The 23,216-nt window shown below is 51.3% G+C and overlaps 1 protein-coding gene across 4 annotated transcripts; it reads left to right on the top strand.

Annotated features, from left to right (window-relative positions):
• The first annotated feature begins 1,668 nt into the window (after nucleotides 1–1,668).
• Nucleotides 1,669–22,866, top strand: GATA3 (GATA binding protein 3). Of its 4 annotated transcripts, none has more exons than XM_064592084.1 (6): nucleotides 1,669–1,690; nucleotides 3,248–3,899; nucleotides 6,304–6,840; nucleotides 12,243–12,388; nucleotides 16,707–16,832; nucleotides 20,753–22,866. In XM_064592084.1, the coding sequence occupies exons 2-6, from the start codon at nucleotides 3,659–3,661 to the stop codon at nucleotides 21,035–21,037; spliced, it is 1,335 nt and encodes a 444-aa protein (XP_064448154.1). In that variant the 5' UTR covers nucleotides 1,669–1,690; nucleotides 3,248–3,658; the 3' UTR covers nucleotides 21,038–22,866. The 4 variants fall into 4 exon arrangements, with proteins under 4 accessions (XP_064448154.1, XP_064448155.1, XP_045727380.1 ...); XM_064592085.1 differs by lacking the exon at nucleotides 1,669–1,690 and adding an exon at nucleotides 2,626–2,814 and having other exon boundaries at nucleotides 12,246–12,388; XM_045871424.3 differs by lacking the exon at nucleotides 1,669–1,690 and adding an exon at nucleotides 2,628–2,814.
• Nucleotides 22,867–23,216: the final 350 nt, after the last annotated feature.

Below are 23,216 nucleotides of genomic sequence, written 5' to 3'. Positions count from 1 at the left end.
CCTCTCTGCCAGCTTCAAACCATCCAGACCAAGGGCCTTCGAGATCTTTTATTTTTCCAAGGTGTGGGGAGGGGGCGGGGGTGGGGTGCGGTGGGAGGACTCGCCATCGCTGCGCGGCCCGACTCGGTGCTTTTTAATGAAAATGAATACTGCCCGCCCCCCAAGTTCTGGGCGTTATCGGAGAGGCGCCGCGCCACACCGCAAGGCCTCGTCCTCACAAATATTTTCCCTTTGTCTTTTAAAATTGTTCTAAGCTCACAAGTTAACATTTTCAAGTCCTGGCGTCAGCAGCTTTTTTCTCCCGAGGATGGCTCCCTTTTTTCTTTTCCCTGGCTTCCAGGTCTCAGACCAAAAAACCACGTTTGGGATTCCCCGCGTGACTTTGAACCGGGGTCCGGGTGTAGCGTCGCCTCGTCCCGGGCTGACGCGCCAAGAAGCGCTCTTCCTTCCTTCCTTCCTTCCTTCCTTCCTTCCTTCCTTCCTTCCTTCCTTCCTTCCTTCCTTCCTTCCTTCCTTCCTTCCTTCTTTCTTTTCTTTTTCTTTCTCTGCTTCCATCCTTCATCTTAATCTCGGGGACTTGTAGCAAAAATGTGTGCGCGCTGGTCCGTCCTTGTTTATGAAGCGGTTTCCGGTGGATGGTAGACAGAAACTAAATAATTAAAAGGTTTGGAGAGCACCGTGAGCAGGAGTAGAAGCCGGCAGCTTGGCTGGCTCTAGGGAGAAGTGGTCAGACTGAAAAGAAAAATCGATGCTTCTTTACTGGGCCGCCCTAATAAACGGGAACTAAATGGGCTCAGGAGAAACGTGGGGGGAGGGCGGTGTGTGCGTGTGTTTAATTTAGGAATTTTCTTCCTGTCCCGTATCTAGAAACTCAACCCTGATTTCTAACAAACATCATCAGATTTAAGAAGACGGAGCCTCAGGAGAAGCTCCAAATCCGAGATCGGGAGGACCCACGTTCCCACTACTCTAAAATAAATTTTACTAATCTTTCTACAGGGATTGTGTATTAAAACAAGTCATCTCTCGCCCCTACCCCAACACACACACACCAAGTTAGGCTGAATATTGATGATTTTCCTTGACCGCCTGAAAGGAATCCTCCAGAACTTACTTTTAGGGACGGTCTCTTCTGTTTCGACTTTTTGTATTTGTAGGGAGTTTTATGGGGGAGAGGAGCGAAGAAGGAATAATGGCTTCAATTCAAATAAACCCCCCAATCCAGCTCTTAGTACGGTCCGTGGGATAGCCTGCGGGGTGAACCCACACTCTCCTCGCACACATTGCTCTGGGGTGAGCAGAGGGTGGAACCTGAGTCTTCTCTTCCCCCGCCTGACCCCTGCTCGCCCCGGCCGCGTTTTCGGGACGGGCGGCTGCAGGAGCCTGGGCGCCGCTAGGGGATGCAGTGGCTCAAAGGACCAAAAGAGGCCGGGGAGGTTGGAGCCCGCGGGGCCGACCAATCGCGGCCCGGCCACAGCCTCGCCCGCTGATTGGCCCCTTCCAGACCCCGCCCCGCGCGCCCCGCCCCCTCGCCGGGGCTTCTGGAGCCGCACCCCCTCCGCCTGGGGCTGCGGGGCTGGGCCGGGCGGAGCGAGTCCGGGGAAGGTCGCCGCAGTCCTGCCCGCCGGCCGGGATGGGGGTAGGTGGAGGGGGCTGGTTCCTCGGCTGGGGAAAAACGCCGGGAGCCAGAGTAAGTAGGGCCCTGGGCGGGGTGAAGGGAAAAGTTGGGTAACTGGAAAGAAGACCCGAGTTCTTTCTTTGCAACCACTCTCTCGCTCTGTACTCCGAGGGCTAGTTAGCGTCTTCCTCTCTCTCCCTTTCATTTTCTTCCGTCCCTACTGCCACTCAAGTCAGAAGCACGCATCGATTACAAATATCAGGTCTGGAAGGGACAGCTGCAACAGCGGAAACGTCCATCCGAGGGGCTTGCGAACACAAAAGGCTGGGGGAAATGTTGACAACGACCACCAAAGTAACACGGACATTCCAATAAAGGTTACTCCTCTTGCCCCATTCCTCAGTCTCTTAGGCAATTCTCTCCAGAGGCAAATCTCAAAAGGACTTCGGCATTTAAAAAAAAATTTTTTTTTTCCTGATCAGTTTTATATGCACGTAGCCCCAAATCAGTAGCCTCCCAAATACCCTGGATTGAATTTAAAAACAAGTTTGGCCATTAAAAAAAGTCTGGAAAATAAAGGCTGCCTGTAGAAATTGACTTTATGAATGGGGCAGGTCGGTTTCCCCGGCACGGAATAATCACCCGAGCCGGAATGAATTGGCAGGAGCGGGAACCACATTTAAAGGGCCAGAGCGCAAATTCCCTCCTGCCCACCCCCTCCGCCCCAAACCCCGCGGGCCTTGCCCACCCGCCCCGCCGCCCCTCCGCCCGGGCGGCCCTCCGCGGCGCCCCCCTTCCGGTCAGTGGAGGGGCGGGAGCAGGGGCGGAGGGGTGCAGGGGAGGGGTGGTGAGGTCCTGGAGCGGGTTTGGGTTGCAGTTTCCTTGTGCTGGTGATCCTGTCCCCTCCTCGCCAGCGCCAGGCTCCTCCCCCTCGGCGCGGATGACACTAGAACCTCCTTAAGTTGCGTCGCGCCACAGCTGTCTGCGAACACTGAGCTGCCTGGCGCCGTCTTGATACTTTCAGAAAGAATGCATTCCCTGTAAAAAAAAAAAAAATACTGAGAGAGGGAGAGAGAGAGAGAGGAAAAGAGAGAGAGACGGAGAGCGCGCGCGACAGAGCGAGCCACACAATCTGACCGAGCAGTTTCTGCTCTCCCAGGTCACACGCCTCCTCCTCTCTGCTCCTCGCTACCCAGGTTGGTACTGGCAACTTTTTTTTTTTTTAAGTTTGAATTTTTTTTTTTTCCCCTCGCTCCATTTGGGAGGACTTTAAAACACTTTAAACTCAACCCTCCTCTTTTGGAGAGTTGCTAGAGGCCTGGAAGGAAGGTCCCGGGATCGCTGTCCCCGGGGGGGAGGGAGCTGTCGGCCGAACTGGAACCGCTCAGTCACTGCAGGGCCCTCGGGAGAGCCGGGCTGCTGGCGATGTACTTGGGAGTCGTTCCCTGGGCGGCCGCGTCCCGGTTGGCCTCGCTCGGGAGGAGGCGTGCGCGTGTGCGCGTGTGTGCGCGTGTCCTGGGTGCGCGGGCGCGGGGCCGGGCGGCTCGCGGGGAGGTGGTGCCACTTCATAAGCTCAGGTGCTCAGGTACTTAGGAGCTCATCCAGGTCTCCCCCTTCTCTCCTCCGCAGGTGACCCGAGGAGAGCCTCAGCCTCCGAGCCGCTGAGGAAGCCCCGGTGCAGAAGAGCCTCACTTGCAGAATTCCAGCCACCTTCGCTCGCCCTCCTCCCCCTTTAGAATTTGGTTCCCCCTTTATCCTTCCGTACCTGTTTTTCTGGAATTTCTTTTTTCTTCCTCTTCTTCTCTTAGCTGAACTACTGCTTAAAGGTTTTTGTTTTTGTTTTTTGTATCTCCTTTGCTCACCTTTCCTTCCTAGTTTTCCCATTGCCCCACTGAAAACAAATCATTAAACGACCCCCGCCCCTCCGACGGCAGGAGCACCTGCAGAGCCTCAGAGCCCCGCGACCCTCCAGCCCGACCGCCCTCCCTCTCCGCGCGCGGGTTCCGGGCCCGGCGAGAGGGCGCGAGCGCAGCCGGGGCCATGGAGGTGACGGCGGACCAGCCGCGCTGGGTGAGCCACCACCACCCCGCGGTCCTCAACGGGCAGCACCCGGACACGCACCACCCGGGCCTCGGCCACTCCTACATGGACCCCGCGCAGTACCCCCTGCCCGAGGAGGTGGATGTACTTTTTAACATCGACGGTCAAGGCAACCACGTCCCTTCCTACTACGGAAACTCAGTGAGGGCCACGGTGCAGAGGTACCCTCCGACCCACCACGGTGAGTCCGCCCCGGGGTGCGGGGACCCCCGCCCAGCCGCCGCCGCTGCCCACCCCCCCCAGGCCCGGGAGGCGGGGAGGGACCAGGGGGTGGGAGACCCAGCCAAAGCCCCCAAGGGCCGTTCCCGCTACAATTAAAAAAATTGGGGCCCGGAAATGGGCGAGGAAGCAGTCTCAATCGCCGCGAGAGTGTGTTTTTAAAAAGTCGCAGCAGGCGTCTCTCCGCGGCTGGCTGCTCTGCCTCGGGCCTGGCGCTCACCTGGCAGGCGCCCTACTGCAACCCTCTGTCCCCGCACGGCCGGCCGCAGGTTCGGGGGGCCCCCGGGGGCCGGGGCTCCGGGGGCCGAGACTCTGCCCCTGCGGCCACGGCTCCGTGGGCCCGCAGCCGGCGCCGGCCAAACCCGGCTCGGACTTGGTTCCTTCAAAAAGGGCTTCGCTCCCCCAGTTACCCTGTAGTTCTTTCTCGGGGTGGGGTTGTGGGGGCGGGAGGAGGCTTCTGCCAGCGTTCTTCGGTTTCTTTTTTCCGGCACATTTTCAGAAAGGCCCGAGAGAAATTTAATTCGCATCCCTGATCCCTGTTTTTTGACTTTTCCCCAAAGTTAGTGCATTTGGTTCCTAGGCAGGTCTGCCACCTCTTGGCTCTGAGGAATGGAATTCTGGTACTTTGACGGGGTTTTGGTGGAGAGACTACTGTCTTAAATGGGAGACATTTGAAATTTCCTAGACTCCCGGCTGCACAGAATTTTCCTGCGTCTTTGCTTTTAGGTTGCCTCATTGCCTGCTCCCCAAAACCCTTGCCTTACTCTCCTCCGGCCTACAACAGTTCCATTAGGCTCCCAAATAAGATTTAGGATCCACCGGGGTTTCTTTCTTATGTGGGAGCGATTCCAGTTGTCTTTTCTTTTTTTTCTTTCTCTTTCACCTTTGAAAAGTTTAGACGAGTTCTAAAAGGTTAAGAAATCAAGCCCTGTGTAGTTAGGGGTCGGGGTTTGGGAAAGCTCTAAGTTTTCCAGTGTAAGTGGGTTCCTAAAGAAGAAATAGAGGCACCATCTCAGGCAGAGAAAATGTGAGTCTTTCTTAGTCCGGGTGCCTGGAGTCTTTCCTGGTCCCCCTACTCAGAGCCTGCATCGGCGCCGGTGACAGAGCCCCTCTGCAGCAGGCGTCCTCCGCCCTGCTGTCACCAGCTTTTAAACAATTGTTCCTGCGGATGGGGCGCTCTCTGCCCTTGTTCTGTGCAGATCAGCAGTTAAGTGGAAATGCGGTAGATGCAGACTTAATATTATTTACTATACTACTTCCTGCATAACATTGAGTCTTGACCCTTGGCGTTCAGAGAACTCTCCTTCCCTCTCCCCTCCCCTTCCTCTCTCAAGATTTTAGTTTCAGTATTGTTCTTCATGGTTAAATAGAATGTCAGATGCTGAGGCAGGTAGTGGATTAAAAGATCAATAAGTGTGTGGATTTGCACTTGCCCCCTGCATGGACCCGTCTCAGGGTGTATGGACGTGTCTGAGTTATGGCCATCTGAAAACTCTGTATTTCGAATGCTCTGTGGAGAAGTAAAATATATATGTCAACAGGAATTTTGTGTCGCCGGGGGGCTCAGGTGAAAATCCACCTATGGCACTGGTGGAATCCCAACTTTGGGGGCAAATATGGGGTTTACTTTATTTTCCTTCTGGAGGATTTGGGAGGGTGAGAAAGGCAGAGTCCAGCCTTGGAAACTACCTCCAACAGTCTGGGCAATTAAAATGTCCTTGCAAATCCCACTTCAGGCCTCGCCAGTTATGAGCAAGCACTGAAGCAGGGTTCCGGGGAAGTAACCCCAAAATGCTCCCTCCCCTCCTTTCCGAGAGCGAGCACCCTCCTTCCTGCACTGGATTTCGGGAGTGGGCCTCTCTCCAGGTCCGTGTCTTTTCCTGGTGTGGAGCCCTTGTGCGGCCAGGCTCACCCCATCAGGCCTCATTATTCACAACCGACTCTTATCAGGCTGGCTGGGATTAGGTCTGGGATGGGGGACGCTGGGCCATGGAAGGAAACCAATAAATCAAGTCAGGTTCTAGAGATGGACCTCAGGGGATGCCATTAAGTGTATCTGGAGAGACCAAATATGCCCAGGGGCTCTCTCCACTCCGTCCCAGCACCTCTTGGGTGTCAGACACAGGCCCCTAATTCTGCTGGATTTGAGGGGACCTTCATGTGGTAGACACGGGCATAAAGCGTGTGCTGGCCAAGGTCCTGGGGCGGGGGGACGGGGGGCGGCGGCCTGGGTGAAGGAGTGGGCCCGCCTGCAGATCCAGGGTGTATTTGGGAGGGGGAGAACCCCCAGGTGTGTCGAGGGCCTCCGAAGCGGCTCTCACGGGCATTTCTCTCTCCTGCATCCCGCACCCCCCCTTCCTGCGCAGGGAGTCAGGTGTGCCGCCCGCCCCTGCTGCACGGATCCCTGCCCTGGCTGGACGGCGGCAAAGCTCTGGGCAGCCACCACACCGCGTCGCCCTGGAACCTCAGCCCCTTCTCCAAGACGTCCATCCATCACGGCTCCCCGGGGCCCCTCTCCGTCTACCCCCCGGCCTCGTCCTCCTCGCTGTCGGCGGGCCACTCCAGCCCGCACCTCTTCACCTTCCCGCCCACCCCGCCGAAGGACGTCTCCCCGGACCCGTCCCTGTCCACTCCGGGCTCGGCCGGCTCGGCCCGGCAGGACGAGAAAGAGTGCATCAAGTACCAGGTGCCGCTGCCCGACAGCATGAAGCTCGAGTCCACGCACTCGCGGGGCAGCATGACCACCCTGGGAGGGGCGGCCTCGTCGGCGCACCACCCCATCACCACGTACCCGCCCTACGTCCCCGAATACAGCTCCGGACTCTTCCCGCCCAGCAGCCTGCTGGGGGGCTCCCCCACCGGCTTCGGATGTAAGTCGAGACCCAAGGCGAGATCCAGCACAGGTAGGAACCTTCTCCACCTCCCCCGGGGCCTTTTCTCCTCCTCCCACCTCTCCTTTCTCCTAAATCCAGGGCGCGGAGGAGGGAGCCTCAGTCTGGCCCCTGGGGGGTGGGGGGGATCTGGTTGGTGTTCCAGACCCTTCTGAGATTTGATTTCTTCCCTTTCTTCCAACGGGGGCAAAGAATGAGGTGTGTCCTATCTCATTCCAGTCCACAGAGCAGAGGGGAAGTGGAATCTAATTTAACTCCCCCCCCCCCCCCCGCCCCCCAGCTGGGGAAGGAAAAAGACAAACAAAAACAAATACCCTGTCCCGCCTGCTCAGGGACCTTTGGGTTCTGCCAGTAACCTCTAGTCAGTTTCCAAGACCAAATGGAAAGCCCAGGGAATAAATCTTTAGTGTTTAATGCTAAAACGAAACCTCCTCAAACCTAAACAAACACAGGTCCCTCCTTTGACCCCCCTGGCCTCTGCAGCCCCATTTGCCTGTTCCTCTGGGCTCAGCTCAGAGGGGGCCATGCAGGCAACAGAGGACATGGATAAATAAAGCATGGGTATATTTTTGTGTGTGTGTGTGGGGGGGGGCAGGACCCTCCTTGACCTATTCTTTGCATGGAAAAGAGGCTGCCCCCCTAAGTTCTGGGAGAGAGGTGGGCTCTGCCCTGGGGAAACTGGAATGAAAATCCAAAGTCCAGGGGCGCCAGTTACCTGTGGTGGCCGCACAGGCAGGGGCAGGAAGGCATCTCAGGACCTATTCCTCTACTGATCTGAAGCCAGAGGAGGTAGGCAAGACTGAACGACATTCCCTAGGTGTGGGTCTCCGCTTCCTCTGCTCATCCTCTCTCAAAAAAGCACCCCCTGTCTAAAAGCGTGCTGCATCTTTATTCTCTGGCTCTAGACACTTGCTTAAAAAAAAAACAAAAAACAACACCAAACCCACACAAAATATTCTGGCTTTCAAGATAAAATAATCCATTGCCAATGTTGCTTCTAACCCAAGCAGTGAAGAGACCTTGGGATTTTCTCAGATGAGATTTAGCTAGTTTAAAAGATGATTTTTCTTCGAAGATTGTTCTGTCTCCTTGGGTGGGTCCATTTCGGGGTGGGTCTGTTCTGTCCTGGCTCATTCCAACGTCTCACCTCCGCCCTCTATCTATGGAGATCCTATATACAAAGAAGTGGTGAAAATCACTTGTCTTTTATGGGTGGGACGAGCAGTCTTGAAACCGGGCTTGCAAAACCCGGGTTTGAAAAACTTCCGAGGGAGGGCTCTGGGAGCCCAGTGACCATGAGATCAGTTTTCAGGGTTTTTTTTTTTTTTTCCAGGGTGACATTCACTCCGACTGCCTGGGCAGGACTGTCTCTATTTAGTTGATATGTTTTAGCTAATCCAATTATTTTCAGACTGCTGCGTGCGACAGTTGCATTGTTTATCCCGCGCCAGGAACTTTAATAGAGTCCGGATGCGGTTAGGCTGACAGAGAAACTCAGACCTGCATGTTCAGTACATGAAAGTCGGCAGAGGGAGAGGGAGGTAGGCTCGCTGGTGGAGTCAAAGAGAAAGCAAGAGGAAGGGAGAACAGGCGGAGGAAAGTGGCCAAGCTGCCTTGCCGGGGGCTGGGCTTGGGCGCGGAGTGGAGGGTTCCAGAGAAATGGGGTTCAGCTTGGCTCAGAAAAGCCGGGATTAGATGAGGGCTTGAGGACTGATTTCAAAGAGAGCAAACGGATGCATTTTGAGGTAGTGATGGGAATTTTTTTTTTTTTAAGTTCTCTTTTCTGGTAGCACAAAGTTTTGGGGGAAAGATCGTGGCATCTGAGGCTGGGGTGGTGGTTTGAGTGGAGGAGGGGACAGAACGACTTTTCCAGAGTCTCTGGTTTCTCTCCCCTCTGTGTGCACGCCTTCGGGCCTTCGGCTAGTCTTTTCCTTCCTCTCCCTCATTCCTCAAGCCCCTGAATATTTGGGTGTGGGTGGGAGGAAGGGGTGCAGTTACCCTAAACCAGAACCAGGAGCACCTACGGACCGATTGTATTATATATATATATGTATATATATATATATTTTTTTTCTTTTTTACTTTTTCTTTTTTCTTTTTTGGTAGGTGGGGAGAGGAGAGAAGACATTGCAATTTGGCTTTTTACTTCCTCCTTCTTATTCCTTTCTCACAGTCAGAAACCCCAAAACAGCACACCTGGGCAGCTAGGGAGCTGGGACTTTCGGGAGTGTGGGAGTGGGGGAGGAGGGTTTCTAGACCCTTCTGGGTAGAGGGTGGAAATGGTAGCAGTTCTTCAGGGAGTTCTCTGGGGTTTCGTGGTTGCGTTTTTTGTTTTTGTTTTTTTAACTCTGTGCAAATGCACTTGCCTAAGGTAGAGAGAGGAGGAGAGAGGGTTGTTGCATTTTGGAGGAACGGTTGAAGCAGTGGTTAGGGCACCTCGTGCTTTTCTAACGCCGGGCTGTCAGTGCTGGGTCTCCCTCTGCAAACAAAAGACAAAGCTTTTTAGCGAAGGGCCCTTTCTGGGCACCCCCCCCACCCCCCGGCTGTTGGTATCTCGCCCCACCTTCCCCTTCGCAGCCTCCGGCCCCAGCTCCTGCTCCTTTCGTCCAGCCCCGGTCTCAGGATTTCAGCTGGAGGCAGGGAGGGTGTTTGAAAATGGCTGTCGAATGTCAAGAGGCCTCGCAGCCCTGTGGTTCTTGTCACCTACGAGAGAGAGGTATCTGTCTGAGCAGCTCACACCAGGCAGTGAGCGAGGAGAGGGAAAGAAAGCAGGAGACAGTCGGGGCCTCCATTAGGAAAATTGGTTGTTTGCTGAAGTCACAGACTAGCGGCAACAATGAGAAAAGAAAAAAAAAAATAAGAAAAAGCCAGACAAGGCAATCGCAAACTTGCGGAGTGAATCAAGACAGAAAATTGCTCTAGTGTGCAGAGCCTGGCTGAAGAGGCAACCGTTGCTAGTTTTGAAGGTCCCTCTGAAAAGGAAGCTGTCATCCTCCCCACTGGGCTGACAAAGGAAAGGAAATCAGACTAATCACGTCAGGCCGGGAGATCCCCCAGCCCCGGGTGCCTAGGAGCAGGGCTGCCGGCCCCAAGCCAGCGGGGACTCCACCCCGAGCGGGTGCTGCGGGAGCGGAGGGAGGAGGGGGCCAGCGAAACCTCGCCCGAGCCCTCCCTGCGCAGCGGGAAAGGGACTGGGTGCCGAGGGACCGAGAGGCCCCTGTCTTGGCCGGATGGGGAGTGGGTTTGGGGCCCCAGCCAGCAAAGGCCGGTATCGCTGTCCTCAGAAAGGCCCACCCGGTGCCTGCGTGGGGCACGGGGGCTGCTGGGCCTGCCTGTCCCCAGGCTAGGCTGCAGCAGGCACCTCCTCGCCCACTCGCCCTTTCCCCCTTCCTCTGTGCCTCCCCCTCGTTCCACCACCGAGGCCGCAGGCTTCTGACTCCAGTGGAAGGTGTCGAGGTAATTTGGTCCCGAGCCTTTTTGAGGCCCGGTAGATACTGTTGGGTACCTGGACGTGTGCTTCTGGCTCAGTAGCGCCCGAATTTGGGGAGAAGGCCAGTGGCTCGTGGGAGGCTTTCTGTAGACCCTGGGTTGAACAGCTTTTTGGAATTTGGTGGGGAAAAAAAAAAAAAAAAAAAAATATATATATATATATATATATAACATTTCTCTTAACTCCTCATATTCTTTTTTTTTTTTCTTTTAAAAGGAAAGTGGACAAAAACTAGTTAGCACCATTATGAACTCCAATGTCAGGCAAAGCCCTCCATTTCTGAAAGTCTTTTTCCTTCCCCAGAACCTGTCCCTGGAGAACAAAACAAAACAAAACAAAACAGGCTTACAGGTGTGAACCCCCAACGTCCTCATACTTGGTCTAGGGGTTTCCAAAGGCCAAACAGGCCCCCAAGCCTGCTGTGTTCTGGTGTAAGGAGTCACCTAGATTCCCAAGCAGCCTGCCTGGTTCTCTTCCTCCACCCTGTCTTCTTGGTACTTTGGAATTAGCCGATTAATCTCATAAAACGAAACAACGCTTAGGGGCTCATCTTTGTCCCCTACCATCCTCCCAAACCTCCCTCCTAGCACCCCCAGAGAAAGCGAAATCCTCTGCCCGACTCCTCCTCTTGGGAGACCGGCTCCATTGGAGCTACTGCCTCCTGCAGGGGCGGGGGGGGGGGGTGAGGTGGGGGGGGGGAGGCAGCTCCTCCCAGTCTGGCTTAGTTGGCAGAGATGCTGGTACATGCCTGCCAGGAGGATGAGGCCCCCCAAGAGCTGGGCAGGTTCTCCCAGAAACTGTCCTCCCTTTCCTTCTCCCACAGAAGTTGGAAAGAAATCAGTGAGCAAAACTCCTCTGTGGTCCTAAAATGGTATTTTGAGGGATTCTCTCCAGGAGCTTTCCCTCAGGAGATGGGTCTGGGTCACTCTCCTGCCCCTGGAGTGAACCGGCCTGGCCGGTTTTTTGTTTATTTTATTTGTTTGTTTTTTTGGGAAAAAAGCTACTGCAGGAAGGCCTTGGTTAATAAGCTGACCGAGAGGCCGCCCCCCCCCCTTTCTTTAATTGGCCTATTCTCCCGATCTGCCCCTCATGCTGCTCCTTCCGACTCTTTCCTCCCGCCAATACCTCCAGGGGTATTTCCCTCCAACACCTCCTGGCCTGGTCCAGCTGGGGTCATACTTCACCTTTGGTGTCTGTCACAGTGGCCGGTAAATCATAGAAAACCTTGGCCTTTTCTACAGAGAGAAAAAAGGTGGTGGGGGAGAATGAGTGGACCCCACTGGGTCTTCATCTATTATTTGCCAGCCGGGGACATTTCCAGTTTTATTGGAAGTAAAATCTAAAGTCCTGGGTCCTCAAAATCAATCAGCCCATTGATCAGTCTATTCATGGATTTATTCTCTGTTTATCTAGCCATCAATTTATCTTTCCTTTTCCCCCATCTGAATCGACAGGATTTAATTGATCTCTATAGACACACCCCGCGATGGTAATGGGGCCCCTTTGTTTTCCTTTGAGGGAACCAACTTGGAATGTTTTGCTTTGCCACAGTCCAGGACTTCACATTTTCTCAGGGAACTATTTCAAGTTGCCATTTGCCTTCTTCCTTGGCTGCACTTGATCTTCCCCATCAAGTCAGGCAGGCCCAGAGCAAGGTTCTGCTGCTGTTTATTCATGAGCCACTTCTTGGGGCGGGAGCTGAGTGTGTGCGGGAATGGTTAAGCCATGACAGGGCCAGGGGGTGACTCTTCCCCACTTGGGAGCCGCCTTAAGGGAGTTGGGGGGTGGGAGGTGGGGGGAAAGTTCCCCAATAGAGGGAGCAGAGAGGGGGGAGAAAAAAGTGCCCAATTTTACTCTCATGCCCTCCTTCTGAGTGCTGTCAGTGTTCCTTCCATAAGTGACTTATGTGTGGTCTTGTTTCCAGAAGGCAGGGAGTGTGTGAACTGTGGGGCCACCTCAACCCCGCTGTGGCGGCGGGACGGCACCGGGCATTACCTGTGCAACGCCTGTGGGCTCTACCACAAAATGAACGGACAGAACCGACCCCTCATCAAGCCCAAGCGAAGGCTGGTGAGTTCTCCTCCAGAAACACTGACCCAACACGAACCATTGTGTGTTTTTAATTTCCTCTCTTCAGGAAGGAGAGCTTGCTGCAGGAAATTGGCAGGACAGCTCAAAATCCTGTCAGCTTGCTTGGGGATCCTTCCCCCCTGCCCCCCCTTTTCTTTTCTCAAATTGGATATACAGAAAAGTTCGCTCTCTCTCTCTCTCTCTTTTTGTTTCCCCCTTCATATTTCCTAAGTCACTTACCAAATTTTTTAAGGATGCTGGGTTTTTGGTTATCAAATCTCTAATGTGTTTGCAAATAGAATGAGAGCGGACCAGGGCAAGTGAGTTCAGAGTCATTGATAATCGCTGTGCCACAGACGGAGAGATGTTGTGTGCAGATGCATGTACCAGGAACAATCTAGACCCCGTCCCTGAGCGGCAGGCCCCCAAGGAAGTGAGCCAGGTTCAGTGCCACGGAGGGGTCTCCTGTGCCCGTGCTTTAAGAAGGATGGGGCCCATTAGCTGAATCTCACTAGCAGCAGCCCCTGAATCGAGCTGAGTTTTTCTTCTTTCCTGATCTTAAGGACTGAGGACTTTCCACAGCTCATGCCTTTGGGAAAAACTTGTGATTCCTGTCTTGCCTCTTGGTCTCATGTAACATTTGCTCTTATTTCCCCTTTGAACCACTACCGGGAGGGTGATGGTTTTTAATCCCCTCCTTTTTTCTTTCTCAAAAGTCTTGACCCTTAGGAATACTTGAGCAATTTATAAGGAAGACTAGCAGGAGGAGTTCATTGGTGAACTTGTCTTTGGAACCTCAGGCTTGGATTGAATAGCAAGTGTATGTAACAGACAAATAAAAGCAGGCTGGGCAAATGATAACTCTAACCACAGTCAAGAGATCAAAATGCTTTTTGTAGTGATGACATTCACCAAGTAGAGAGGGGAGGAGGGGAATTTCCCCATGCAGATTAGTGGATAAAGCAGCATCCATCAAATTCTAAGTGTGTGTTTTTGTTCATTTTAAAGAATTGTCATCTCCATCAGATTTTAGTGCAACTTAACACCTTTCACATCCTTTTCAGAAGAAGGAAAAACTTTCTAGGGATGGAAGTGCCCACGTGACTTTAATTTTTGGCAATCCTGGGTCTCCCGGCTTTATTCCTTCTGATCTTTGCCCCCTTCTCCAGCATTCTCAACCTCCCCCCACTTGTCCCCATGCACTTGGGTATTTTTTTTTCCTTTCTCTCATGTGCAAAGCTAACTTCCTAGGAAAAAGCTGCCGGATATCTGAGCACTGGAGATAACTCATAAACAACAACTCAGCTTCCCCAACCTAAACATCAAGATGTTTGAACATATCAGAACAAGTGTTTGAAAAAAAAATGGCTGGAGGTGTTAGCAGAGAATGAATATGATCGCACCACAAAAGAATGTTCTGAATCACTCAAACCTGGCCTTAGTTAAAAAAAAAAAAGAAAGAAAGAAAAAAGAAAAAAGAAAGAGAGGAAAAGAAAACCACCAACAACAACTTTCTTGTTAAAATAAGTCATGGTAACATCCTTATAATTAGACTTTTTTAAGGTAAAAAAAAAGAGAGAAGAAAAAAGAGGGTATAAAGTCTCAGACTATGGGCTGGTTGATGAGCAAGAGTGTATTTGACATTTTCTTGGGGTTTCTTCTGTCTGGGAAGATTGCATAGGAGGGCTGTACTTGCATTTTATATAAGTTTGTCTTCATTTGCCTTTCATAAGAAATCTCTAGAACTCTGAGTAATAATTGCTTTTAATTCTGGAGTTCATTGGCTGTCACATTTTAAGCTGTCTTTTCTTTCTTACTCATCTGTTCTGGGTGGTTTTGTATTTTTAGTTCCCTGGAATTCATATGCTCCGGAGAGCGACTCAGAGCACATTCAGGATTTTTTTTATTTTTTTATTTTTTTTAGCCCTTAGATGTGTTTGACTTCTTTCTGAGTACCTAGAACTTTCTTTTTCTTCTTCCCTATATTTCCTGTTCCTTCACGCCAGCCCCGCCTCCCCAATTTGCTATTTTGGCTGTACACATTTCCAGATTTGCTGAAGACCACCCAGCCCATAATGTAGCTAGCTCTTCAGTAAGATGCCTATCTAACCCTGAATAAACTCATGCAGGAAATAGAAGAAATGACTAGAGAGGAGATCCATAGAATATTTTTTCCGAGTCTTGCCAGGGTTTTCGTATGTCTAACTGGCCAGCCGAGTCGAGCTTGCTTTATTAATGTACTTTGTCTCCTGCTAGTGAACCAAACAGTGTGGCTTTTAGAGTCTGTATAAATTCGCATCAAGTCTGTGGACCAGAGACGTATTCTGAGGCCGCTTGTATTTACGTTACTGTCAATACACTGGGAAGGACTGCACCAGGGACCTCCTGGCTTGGAGCTTGACTTTTACCAGCTGGTATTATGCGCTTGTGGCACACATTTAAACCTGCTGAGCTAGGAAATCTGCTGCCTGCGTAGATATTAATCGACTCGATCTCAGTATCTGTTGTCAAGAAAAAAGTACAGGGAGATAATAATCACACGATCACATCGTTGTCAGAATCATCAAGCACTGATTTTCTGTATTGATTTCTTCCCAAGAGTATACAAGTACCAGTTAGTCTGGTCTCAGCCCAGCACGGTTCACGAGTGGTGGGTGGGCATGGACGTGCGGGGTCAGAGGCGGCGCCCCTGGGCTATGGGGAACTGTTTCCCAAATGGACAGCCAGAAAGTAGGACTTTCTCAGTGATGACGGAGAAGAGCTGGTTTTTCTTCCCGGTTTTTGTAGAACACAGAAAAAAGAGAATACCCCCCCAAATATAAATAAATAAAAGCCATAACTCTGCTCTTCAAGCTTGTAGGAAAGAGGAGCCTATCTGTGGGACAGTGTAGTGGTTTGAAGGGAAGGGAATCAGTCGGCTTGATTCAGAATAGCCACGAGGTTGCCCATATCTGGCAGCTTTGGGTGTTGGGCCTAACTTTTTGCTTGATGAAATATTGATGGAAAAGCATACCATGATCCCTCTAGTTTGATCTCAGGCTCTTGTAAACATGCCGGAGTTTTCTAGATCACAGATAGCTGAATTCTTGCTCCTCCTCTGGGCTTTGATAATATATTTCAGTCCAGAGCCGGGGAATACTTCTTTTGTAGTTAAAATTGTCCTTGTAGGTCGGGGGAAGAGGAGAAGGAATTGACAGAGGTATATGTTAAAAGGGACCCAACTTCGTTTTCTTTGGAAAGTGTTTGAGTTTACATTTTTTTTCTTTAGAGTGTGGACGTAGAGAATAGTACCCTCCGTAAGTTTAAGTGTGTCAAAAAGTGAAAGAAAAATCTCCCTCTTAAAGGAAATGAATTCAGTGACACAACCAAATAATTAAAATTCAAGCTGAGCCTGACATCTGACCTGCCACTCTTGGGCTCTGTGAACAGCAAATAGGAAATACCTAATTTCACGAAGGTGAAATGAAATGAGAGCAGGATGGGGGGTGGGGGTGGGTTCCTGTTGATTAGCAGAATTCTCCGTGCTTTTCAGTTTGGCTCATGAACTGAAAGCCACCTAACGAGAAGGAGGGTGGCGGTCACCAGGAGTGTGGGCCAGGCAAGTATAAGGCTGCTGCAGATTTGCTGGGGGTCTGGCTCATGAAGGATGTCCTGCTTGGTGCTTCCTAAGTGGCCGGTCCTGTGGGTGCGTGACACACACACACACGCACGCACGCACACAGGCGTGGACGCTCTCATACTGTGCGGGCCCCCTGTTCTCTTTTGAATTCAGCATTTCTTTATTTGGGAGCTGTCAAGTGCTCTGGATGTTTGGGTTCGCTCTCCCTTTGCTGTTCATGTGTTGTGATGGCCTCGTTGAGCATCGATCTTCTTGGCAGTTGCCCTTGCAAGCGGCTTCCCGGGAGTCTGGTGCACGGGGGTCCTGAGAGCCCGGTACCACGCTAATTCAAAGTTGCTACCCGTGCAAGTTAAACAGCGGGCAACTTTGCTGGCTGAGGCTTGGGGGACCATTAGCTCCGGGCGGTGGTGTGGGCTCTCTGAGCCTCCCGATCCTGCCCCGTAGAGTGGCAGGCGAGATTCTGGCCCCTTGACGACCGTGCAACTCGATCCTGTGCCAGGGGATTGGCTGTATTTTTCTTCTTGAGGCGGCTTTTGGGGATCTTTATTACTTTCATGTGGGCCACTTGCTAGTTTTGATTTCAATGATAATTTTTTTCTTTTTCTTGTTGTCAGTGTGTCTCCGTGGTTCTGAAAGCCCATTTCACCTTTGTTTTGATTTTGCCCTCTCTCTCTCTCTCCCCCCACCCCCCACTCCCAGTCGGCAGCAAGAAGAGCAGGTACGTCCTGTGCGAACTGTCAAACCACCACCACGACGCTCTGGAGAAGAAATGCCAACGGGGACCCCGTCTGTAATGCCTGTGGGCTGTACTACAAGCTTCACAATGTAAGTGTCCCGGGACCAGACCTGGTTCCTGTCCTGGGGGTGCCCGGGACACGGCGTCCCCCGCCCCGGGTCCCCTTCTCCATTGGATCGCCCTCCCTTGGACCAAACAGCAGGCCTCAGAGCAGCAATGTCAGAGTGGACCTGCTCTGTCCCCCCGGCGGTGCTGAGACGGGACAGTGTGGGGCTGAGGACGCCCCGCGCCCCACATCTGTGTGGACCAACATGGCAGTGCGGCCATCCAGCGCCTCAAGGGGGGCCTGGCCTACGCTTTCCAGTCTCCCTTTTGGGAAACCGGTATAGTTTGATGGTTTCCCTGCAGCTGACACTTTTTTTTTTTTTTTTTTTTTTTTGCAAAAGAGGGAATGAGAGCAGGCAAGAGCAGGGGAGGGGAAGGTGGAGAGAATTGAGGGGAGTCGTGTGCGCGGCCGTGCAGGGCTGAGGACGGCAGCCTCACCTCACCTGCCCTGCGGATGTTACATGGACTCTGTGTAAAAGATGGGAAATGAGATGCCTGGCAGATTGCCTCCGACGTCTCTGTCCTCACCAGCAGAGACCGGAGGACAGCCACCGAGTGGGGTTATCCGTCCCAGGGAAGAGAAGCTCTTGTCTCCTCTCCCGTGTCTTCTTCGCAGAATGAGAATCACCTGGGTGTAGCTGTGTCGTTTCTAATCTTTCCATTGCCGACCCACCCCCCTGCTCCGTCTTGTAATATCTTTATGTTCAAAACAGAAAAGATCAGGTATTTTTGTGTGTGCCGGAAATAACTCTGGCTAACAGGCCGTGACCTCATGTGGCCTGAAGTTTTAATTCATCCCGAAGAAGAAAATGGCCATTTCGTCCTCTCTCTCTGTCTCTCTCACTCGCCTCTTTTGCTCGGATTCTGCTAACGTCTCTTTGCCAACCTAACTTTGGCAGAGTCTGGGGCTGAATGGGGAAGAGGCTTCTTGCTCAGGGCCATGCTGGCTGGGAACTCATCTCACCCAGGAATACCTGGGAATCGGGAGGAAGCTTCTCTGGTTAGATTTTTTTTGAGTCACAGGAGAACTTCTTCAGGGTGATCCCAGCACCCTAGTCCCTCTTTGCCTTTTGGGAGTAAGTTGTTGCCATGTCCAGGGACCCCGTGACACTCCGGTCCCTGCCTTCCATGTCATCCCCTCCTACCACGGTCCCTGTGTGATGCCCAGCCTAATGGAACTGGTCTTACTAGTCACTGCCTCTCGAACCTCGGACTGCAGCATATACTTGCTTATCAGCAGTGAACCCCGAGTTCCGCTTTCACTTTGGGGAATTTACTTGCTCCCTGCGGTGCCGAGAAACAGATCTGTGATGAAAATCTGGAAGATTTGGGGCATCAGAGTTCCTGGGCTACCCAGCCATTGGCCCAGCCTCTCCCGATTGTGTTTGGCTGTAATTTATGGTTTTCAAAGAACTTTCAAGTTTCTTGATTACATTCGAGCCACGATGCAGGCAGGGCAGAAATTATTTTATTTCCGTTGTACTTGAAGGCGTTATGACTCAGAGTGTCAAGTATCACAGGATACTGGCCAATGAACATGGCTGCTGGAGCGGAAGAGTGGGGACTGATTTCAGAGCGGCCCAGACCTGCCGGCGAGGTCAGGCAGGAGTGTGAGGACTGATAGGGACTGGTGGAAAGTAAACACTTTCTCATCTCAGCGTGTCCTGGAGTTCAATTCAAAGTAATGAATTGGCTGAATATAGAGATTTCTTTTCTCTTCCCACAGAAGCACAGGAACGCTGGGAGATTAACCAGCCGTAAATTTCTGGGACTGCTTAGCCATGGTGAGATGTGGTCTCGACTATGTCCGATCTAAGGGAAAGTTCGGAAGCCTATCGGTTTCTCATCAGATCTTCACTGCTCACTCCCACCCTATTCTTAACTTGCTCCCGACTTCGTGGCTGGGCTCCAGTGGCTGGGGGAGGACCTTGCTCCCCAACAGGAGTGGTTTTTCTGTCTTCTCTGCTTTAGCAAGACTTCACGAAAGGAGGCAATTTAGGTGTATCTAACAACAGGAGATCATAATCTATTAACATTCTCATCGCATCGTGTTTGTTATGCCCATCTGGATGCCTGTATATGTATGCTATGAGGGAGCTCCTTTCTTCTTATCTGGGTGTTTCGATAACTACCTATCTCAGGATCAGTGTACCTAGGTGGTGTTGAGACTAGTTATCTGGGTTTGTGCTGCTATCTGTGTAACTAGATATTATATTTCGATATCTGGCTGTGTATATCTAGATATCCCCGTAAAGAGCCGTGTGTCTAGACATTATCTTGGGGGAAGATTTGATGGGACCGTAGATTCCTATCACCTGTGCAGCCTGTGTCTTTATCTTGACTGTTACTTTGAAGAAGGAACCCTGAGATGTTCTTTTGGCAGTGACCTTTTAGCCCTTCTACCTTCCTGGCGCACGAGGGAATTGGGTCTCAGCTCCAGCGTGTGGTTCTGTGCCCCTCTTTGGGGTGACCTCTCCCAGCTCAGCCCCAGGAAGCTGTGTGTCTGCTGTCTCCAGAAGCGTTGTTGGCAGCCTTTTGCTCTTGGCTGTTGGCTTCTGTCTCCCTTAACTGTCCTTTTCCAGCTTGGGGAGCAGACAGGTAGATCCTGGAGCCAGGAGAGCCTCTTCTCTTCCTCCATCCTCGAGGACCCGGGTGGAAGAGGATGCTTTTTTCCCTAAGGAGTCAGGAACGACTGGGACCCTGACATTCCGTCCTCGAGGTGGTTTGCCACGTTTCCCTGATGCTTGGCCAGATGCGTGGTTTGCTGGATGGGGCAGCTGTCTGCCATTGAGGTGCCTCCGATTCTGACTCCTTGTGGGGAGTGATCTCTGCTTGCTTTGTAAAGTCCCCTCTCTTGATTCTACCCACCTTCCCTACTCCCTGCAAATGCATTTTAAGAACAAAACAGACAGAGGCTTCTCAAAAAAAGAGAGAGACGGTATGCTGTCTCGGATGCGGAAGACTAGTTGAAGACCTTCAGAGTAGGCCCTTGCTTGTCTCTTTCCTGGAGCTCACTCCCGCTCTCGAATTTTCAGGATGAGGGTGCTTTCATGTCAGCTCAGTTCTGCACGCCCCGAAGTGCTTATTAGCAAGTATTCGGTGACGGGTCGGTTGGCTCTTTGACTGGTTAGGAGTGCAGAGTCAGAACTAGGCAGAAATCGCAACTTTCAGTCATTGCTCCGTTGCTGTGATGGGGGCGAGGGACCAACCTTCTGGAGAGACACACTGCATTCAAACATGGCCCCAGAACCTACACATTCCAGGGGAGGATTTTTACAGCACCTGATACTGCGAGAAAGCCGGGCAGAAGAGAGGCAACCGAATGTTAGTTTGGAGAGGGGTGCAGCCCTAGTCTCCCCAAGCAGAGGGACTTCAACTCTCGAAATTGATCACATTGTCAGTGCTTTCTTGGTCCGTAGTGCAGATTTCCGATGAGGGCACAGAGTGTTACTTCCGTCTTAAAGATTCCTTCCTAGCCTCCATTTTCATGAAATGCTTGAAAGAGTTTCTAGTGCAATCAGACCAGTTACTATATTTTAGTTACCAGAGAAAGGCAATCGTATGAGGTGGGTCTCTAGAACATAGTCCTTGGGAATGCAGAGTTTCCTGGGGAACATTTTCCCCAAAGTGACTGATGTAGATGAACATAATTAACACCCTCTGCAATGGAACACCTCACCCCTGATCTCTTGGTTGCTGCAACTGACCGAACTGGCCACAGACCGAATCTGCAGGACGCGGGGTCCCCAGGAAGGAGACAGGAAGGGGTGGGGAGGAAGGGGGCCCCTGAAAGCAGATCCCTGGCGTGGGGCGGTCAGAGCAGCCGTGTTGAGGGGTGAAAGCCTATGCCCTTTCAGAGCCAGCCAAAAAGTAAAAAAAAAAAAAAAAATTGATCTTTGTTTAGATTAACAGACCCCTGACCATGAAGAAGGAAGGCATCCAGACCAGAAACCGAAAAATGTCTAGCAAATCCAAAAAGTGCAAAAAGGTGCACGACACGCTGGAGGACTTCCCCAAGAGCAGCTCGTTCAACCCGGCTGCCCTCTCCAGACACATGACCTCCCTCAGCCACATCTCCCCGTTCAGCCACTCCAGCCACATGCTGACCACTCCGTCGCCGATGCACCCCCCGTCTAGCCTCTCCTTCGGACCTCACCACCCTTCCAGTATGGTCACCGCCATGGGCTAGAGCCCCTGCTCGATGCTTCTAGGCCTCCCGGCGAGAGCCCCTCCAGCCCTCCTACGTGCATTTTTTGCAGGAGCAGTATCATGAAGCCGAGAACCGATGGATCTATGTTTTGAAGGCAGAAAGCAAAAGGGCGGTTGTCCCTTTTGCAAAGGACCTCACTGTGCTGTGTTCTCGATCACCGAATCTGGATCCCATTTGTGAATAAGCCATTCAGACTCATATTCCCTATTTATCAGGGTCTCTCTAGTGCTGTGAAAAAAAAAAAAAAGAAAAAAAAAAGAAAACAAACCATGCCGAACATTGCGTATAACTTATATTGTAAGAAAATACTGTACATTTGAAGAAGACGTTATTGCATCTGGGGAGCTGTAAGAAAGGCATAAAGGACGCCAAGAATCTTAAGGAATACGGGGGAAATAAAGTGTGGAAATTAAGAAGAAACTAGGTCTGCTATTCACATGGACAGACCGCCAGTGTTGATTCCTTGCACTGGTCACAGTTGGATGCATTAAGAGGAAAAAAAAAAAAAGAAAAAAAGAAAAAAAAAAAGAAAAAAGTCGTAGGCAAATCATTCGTTCAAAGCGGTGGGCCTCTGTCTAGAAAATTCTATCAGTTCTGGGCAGTCAGTGTGGCCACTCATGCACACATTGCCATCGAGGGGGTCCCAGAGCCTCACTCAGGCCTCCCCGCTTTGTGAACAAGTCCCTGTAATTGTTGTTTGTATGTATAATTCAAAGCACCAAAATAAGAAGAGATGTAGATTTATTTCATCATATTATACAGACTGAATTGTTGTACAAATTTATTTACTGCTAGTGTTAAGAACTACTTTTTGTTTTCATATTTTCCTTCTTTCTCAATTTTTTGGTTGAATAAACTAGATGACATTCAGTTGACCTAAGGTGGTTTGTGCTCTGGAGGGCTTCTTTTCCATTTTGTTTTTTGATGATATTTATTAACTAGCTTCTAAGGGTACAGCAGCATCTGTCTCTTCCCTCACGCCTCCCGAAGCCTGGGCTGTCCGGGGAGCGATGTATGAGCTCCCGACGTGCATGCCAGCGACCTCGGCCGGACAGACGGGGTCCTGAGAGCAGCCGGGCTGACTGTTAGCTCCTATTGTGTTCTGTGTTAGTGATCACTGCCTTTCACACAGTCTGTTGGAATACTAATATAAAAATAAGGTGAACATATTTTAAAAACCACCAAATAACATCGTTATTGAAGCGGTGGCCAAGCTCTTATAGAATGTGGTAGCTCTAGCTAATTTAAAAACAAAACCCAAACATGTTAAGTTATTCACTAGGAGGTAATGCAAATATTTATTCCTTTGGGAAGCCGGGCATCTTTGGAGCTCTCTCTGCAGCCCAGAGGCTGCCCCCCCGCTTCCCTCGGGGGGACCGGAGTACCTTCTGTGTCCCCTCGTGAGCTGCAGACCCTGGGCCTGGGCAGCCAAGTCTCCTCGCAGGAGCAAGGGGGACAGTTTCCTCGAGGAGATCCACAGGTGGACTGCAGATGATGGATTCCTCGTGCTTCTCTCCAAGACGTGAAGGAGCTGGGCTGGGGCTTGAGTTCATCTCTGTTTTGCTTTTCTACTGTTGAATTGAATAACACGGCAGTGGAGGGTTTATTGGCATGTTTGCGACACACGAAATAGCCGTTTTTGTAACTTAACGCTGTATAGTTTCCTTTTACTCTGTTGACAGAATGTGTAACCAATGGCACACACTTTAAAATTTCTGTTAAATCGCCTCTCTGCTTTCTTAGCAAATATTTTAAACCTAAAGCTAAATGTTGAAATAAAGGAGTTAGAGACTTAACTGAGATGCAAACGGAGATCTTACTGGCTCCTAATTTAATGACCTGCCCTTGGAATGTTGTTTTCAGCGACTTCTAAAGCACCGAAGGAACTCATCATCTGTTGCCATATTAAATTTGGGAGATTTTCTCGTGTAGCTCCAATGTCTCAGGGTCTGCCACCTACTTTCTTCGTGAACAGATTTGAGTCCATGCTCTTTCACCTTAAGAACAGGGAGTTCAAATTCTTGACATTCTTGGGGCGGGATGGTGGGGGTGGGGGGGCGCACACGTAGAAAAGTCCCAAACTCAGTACTCCAGCTATGTTTTGTTTGAGGGACTGCGGTGATACAGCATCTCTGATCCTACTCCTTCTCAGAGAAGT

The sequence above is a fragment of the Mirounga angustirostris genome, unplaced genomic scaffold (assembly GCF_029215605.1).
Source record: "Mirounga angustirostris isolate CCGP_5_RB_7025 unplaced genomic scaffold, mMirAng1.0.hap1 SCAF_5, whole genome shotgun sequence".
In the NCBI taxonomy this organism is placed as follows: Eukaryota; Metazoa; Chordata; class Mammalia; order Carnivora; family Phocidae; genus Mirounga; species Mirounga angustirostris.
This window is presented reverse-complemented; position numbering and strand designations above follow the sequence as displayed.

What these genes read in the sequence shown, in the direction of transcription:
- GATA3 (XM_064592084.1), top strand. Translation starts at nt 3,659, where the DNA reads ATGGAGGTGACGGCGGACCAGCCGCGCTGGGTGAGCCACCACCACCCC. An exon ending in CAAGGCGAGATCCAGCACAG is followed by an intron (nt 6,841 to 12,242) that starts GTAGGAACCTTC and finishes TCTTGTTTCCAG; the next exon opens with AAGGCAGGGAGTGTGTGAAC. An exon ending in TGTACTACAAGCTTCACAAT is followed by an intron (nt 16,833 to 20,752) that starts GTAAGTGTCCCG and finishes ATCTTTGTTTAG; the next exon opens with ATTAACAGACCCCTGACCAT.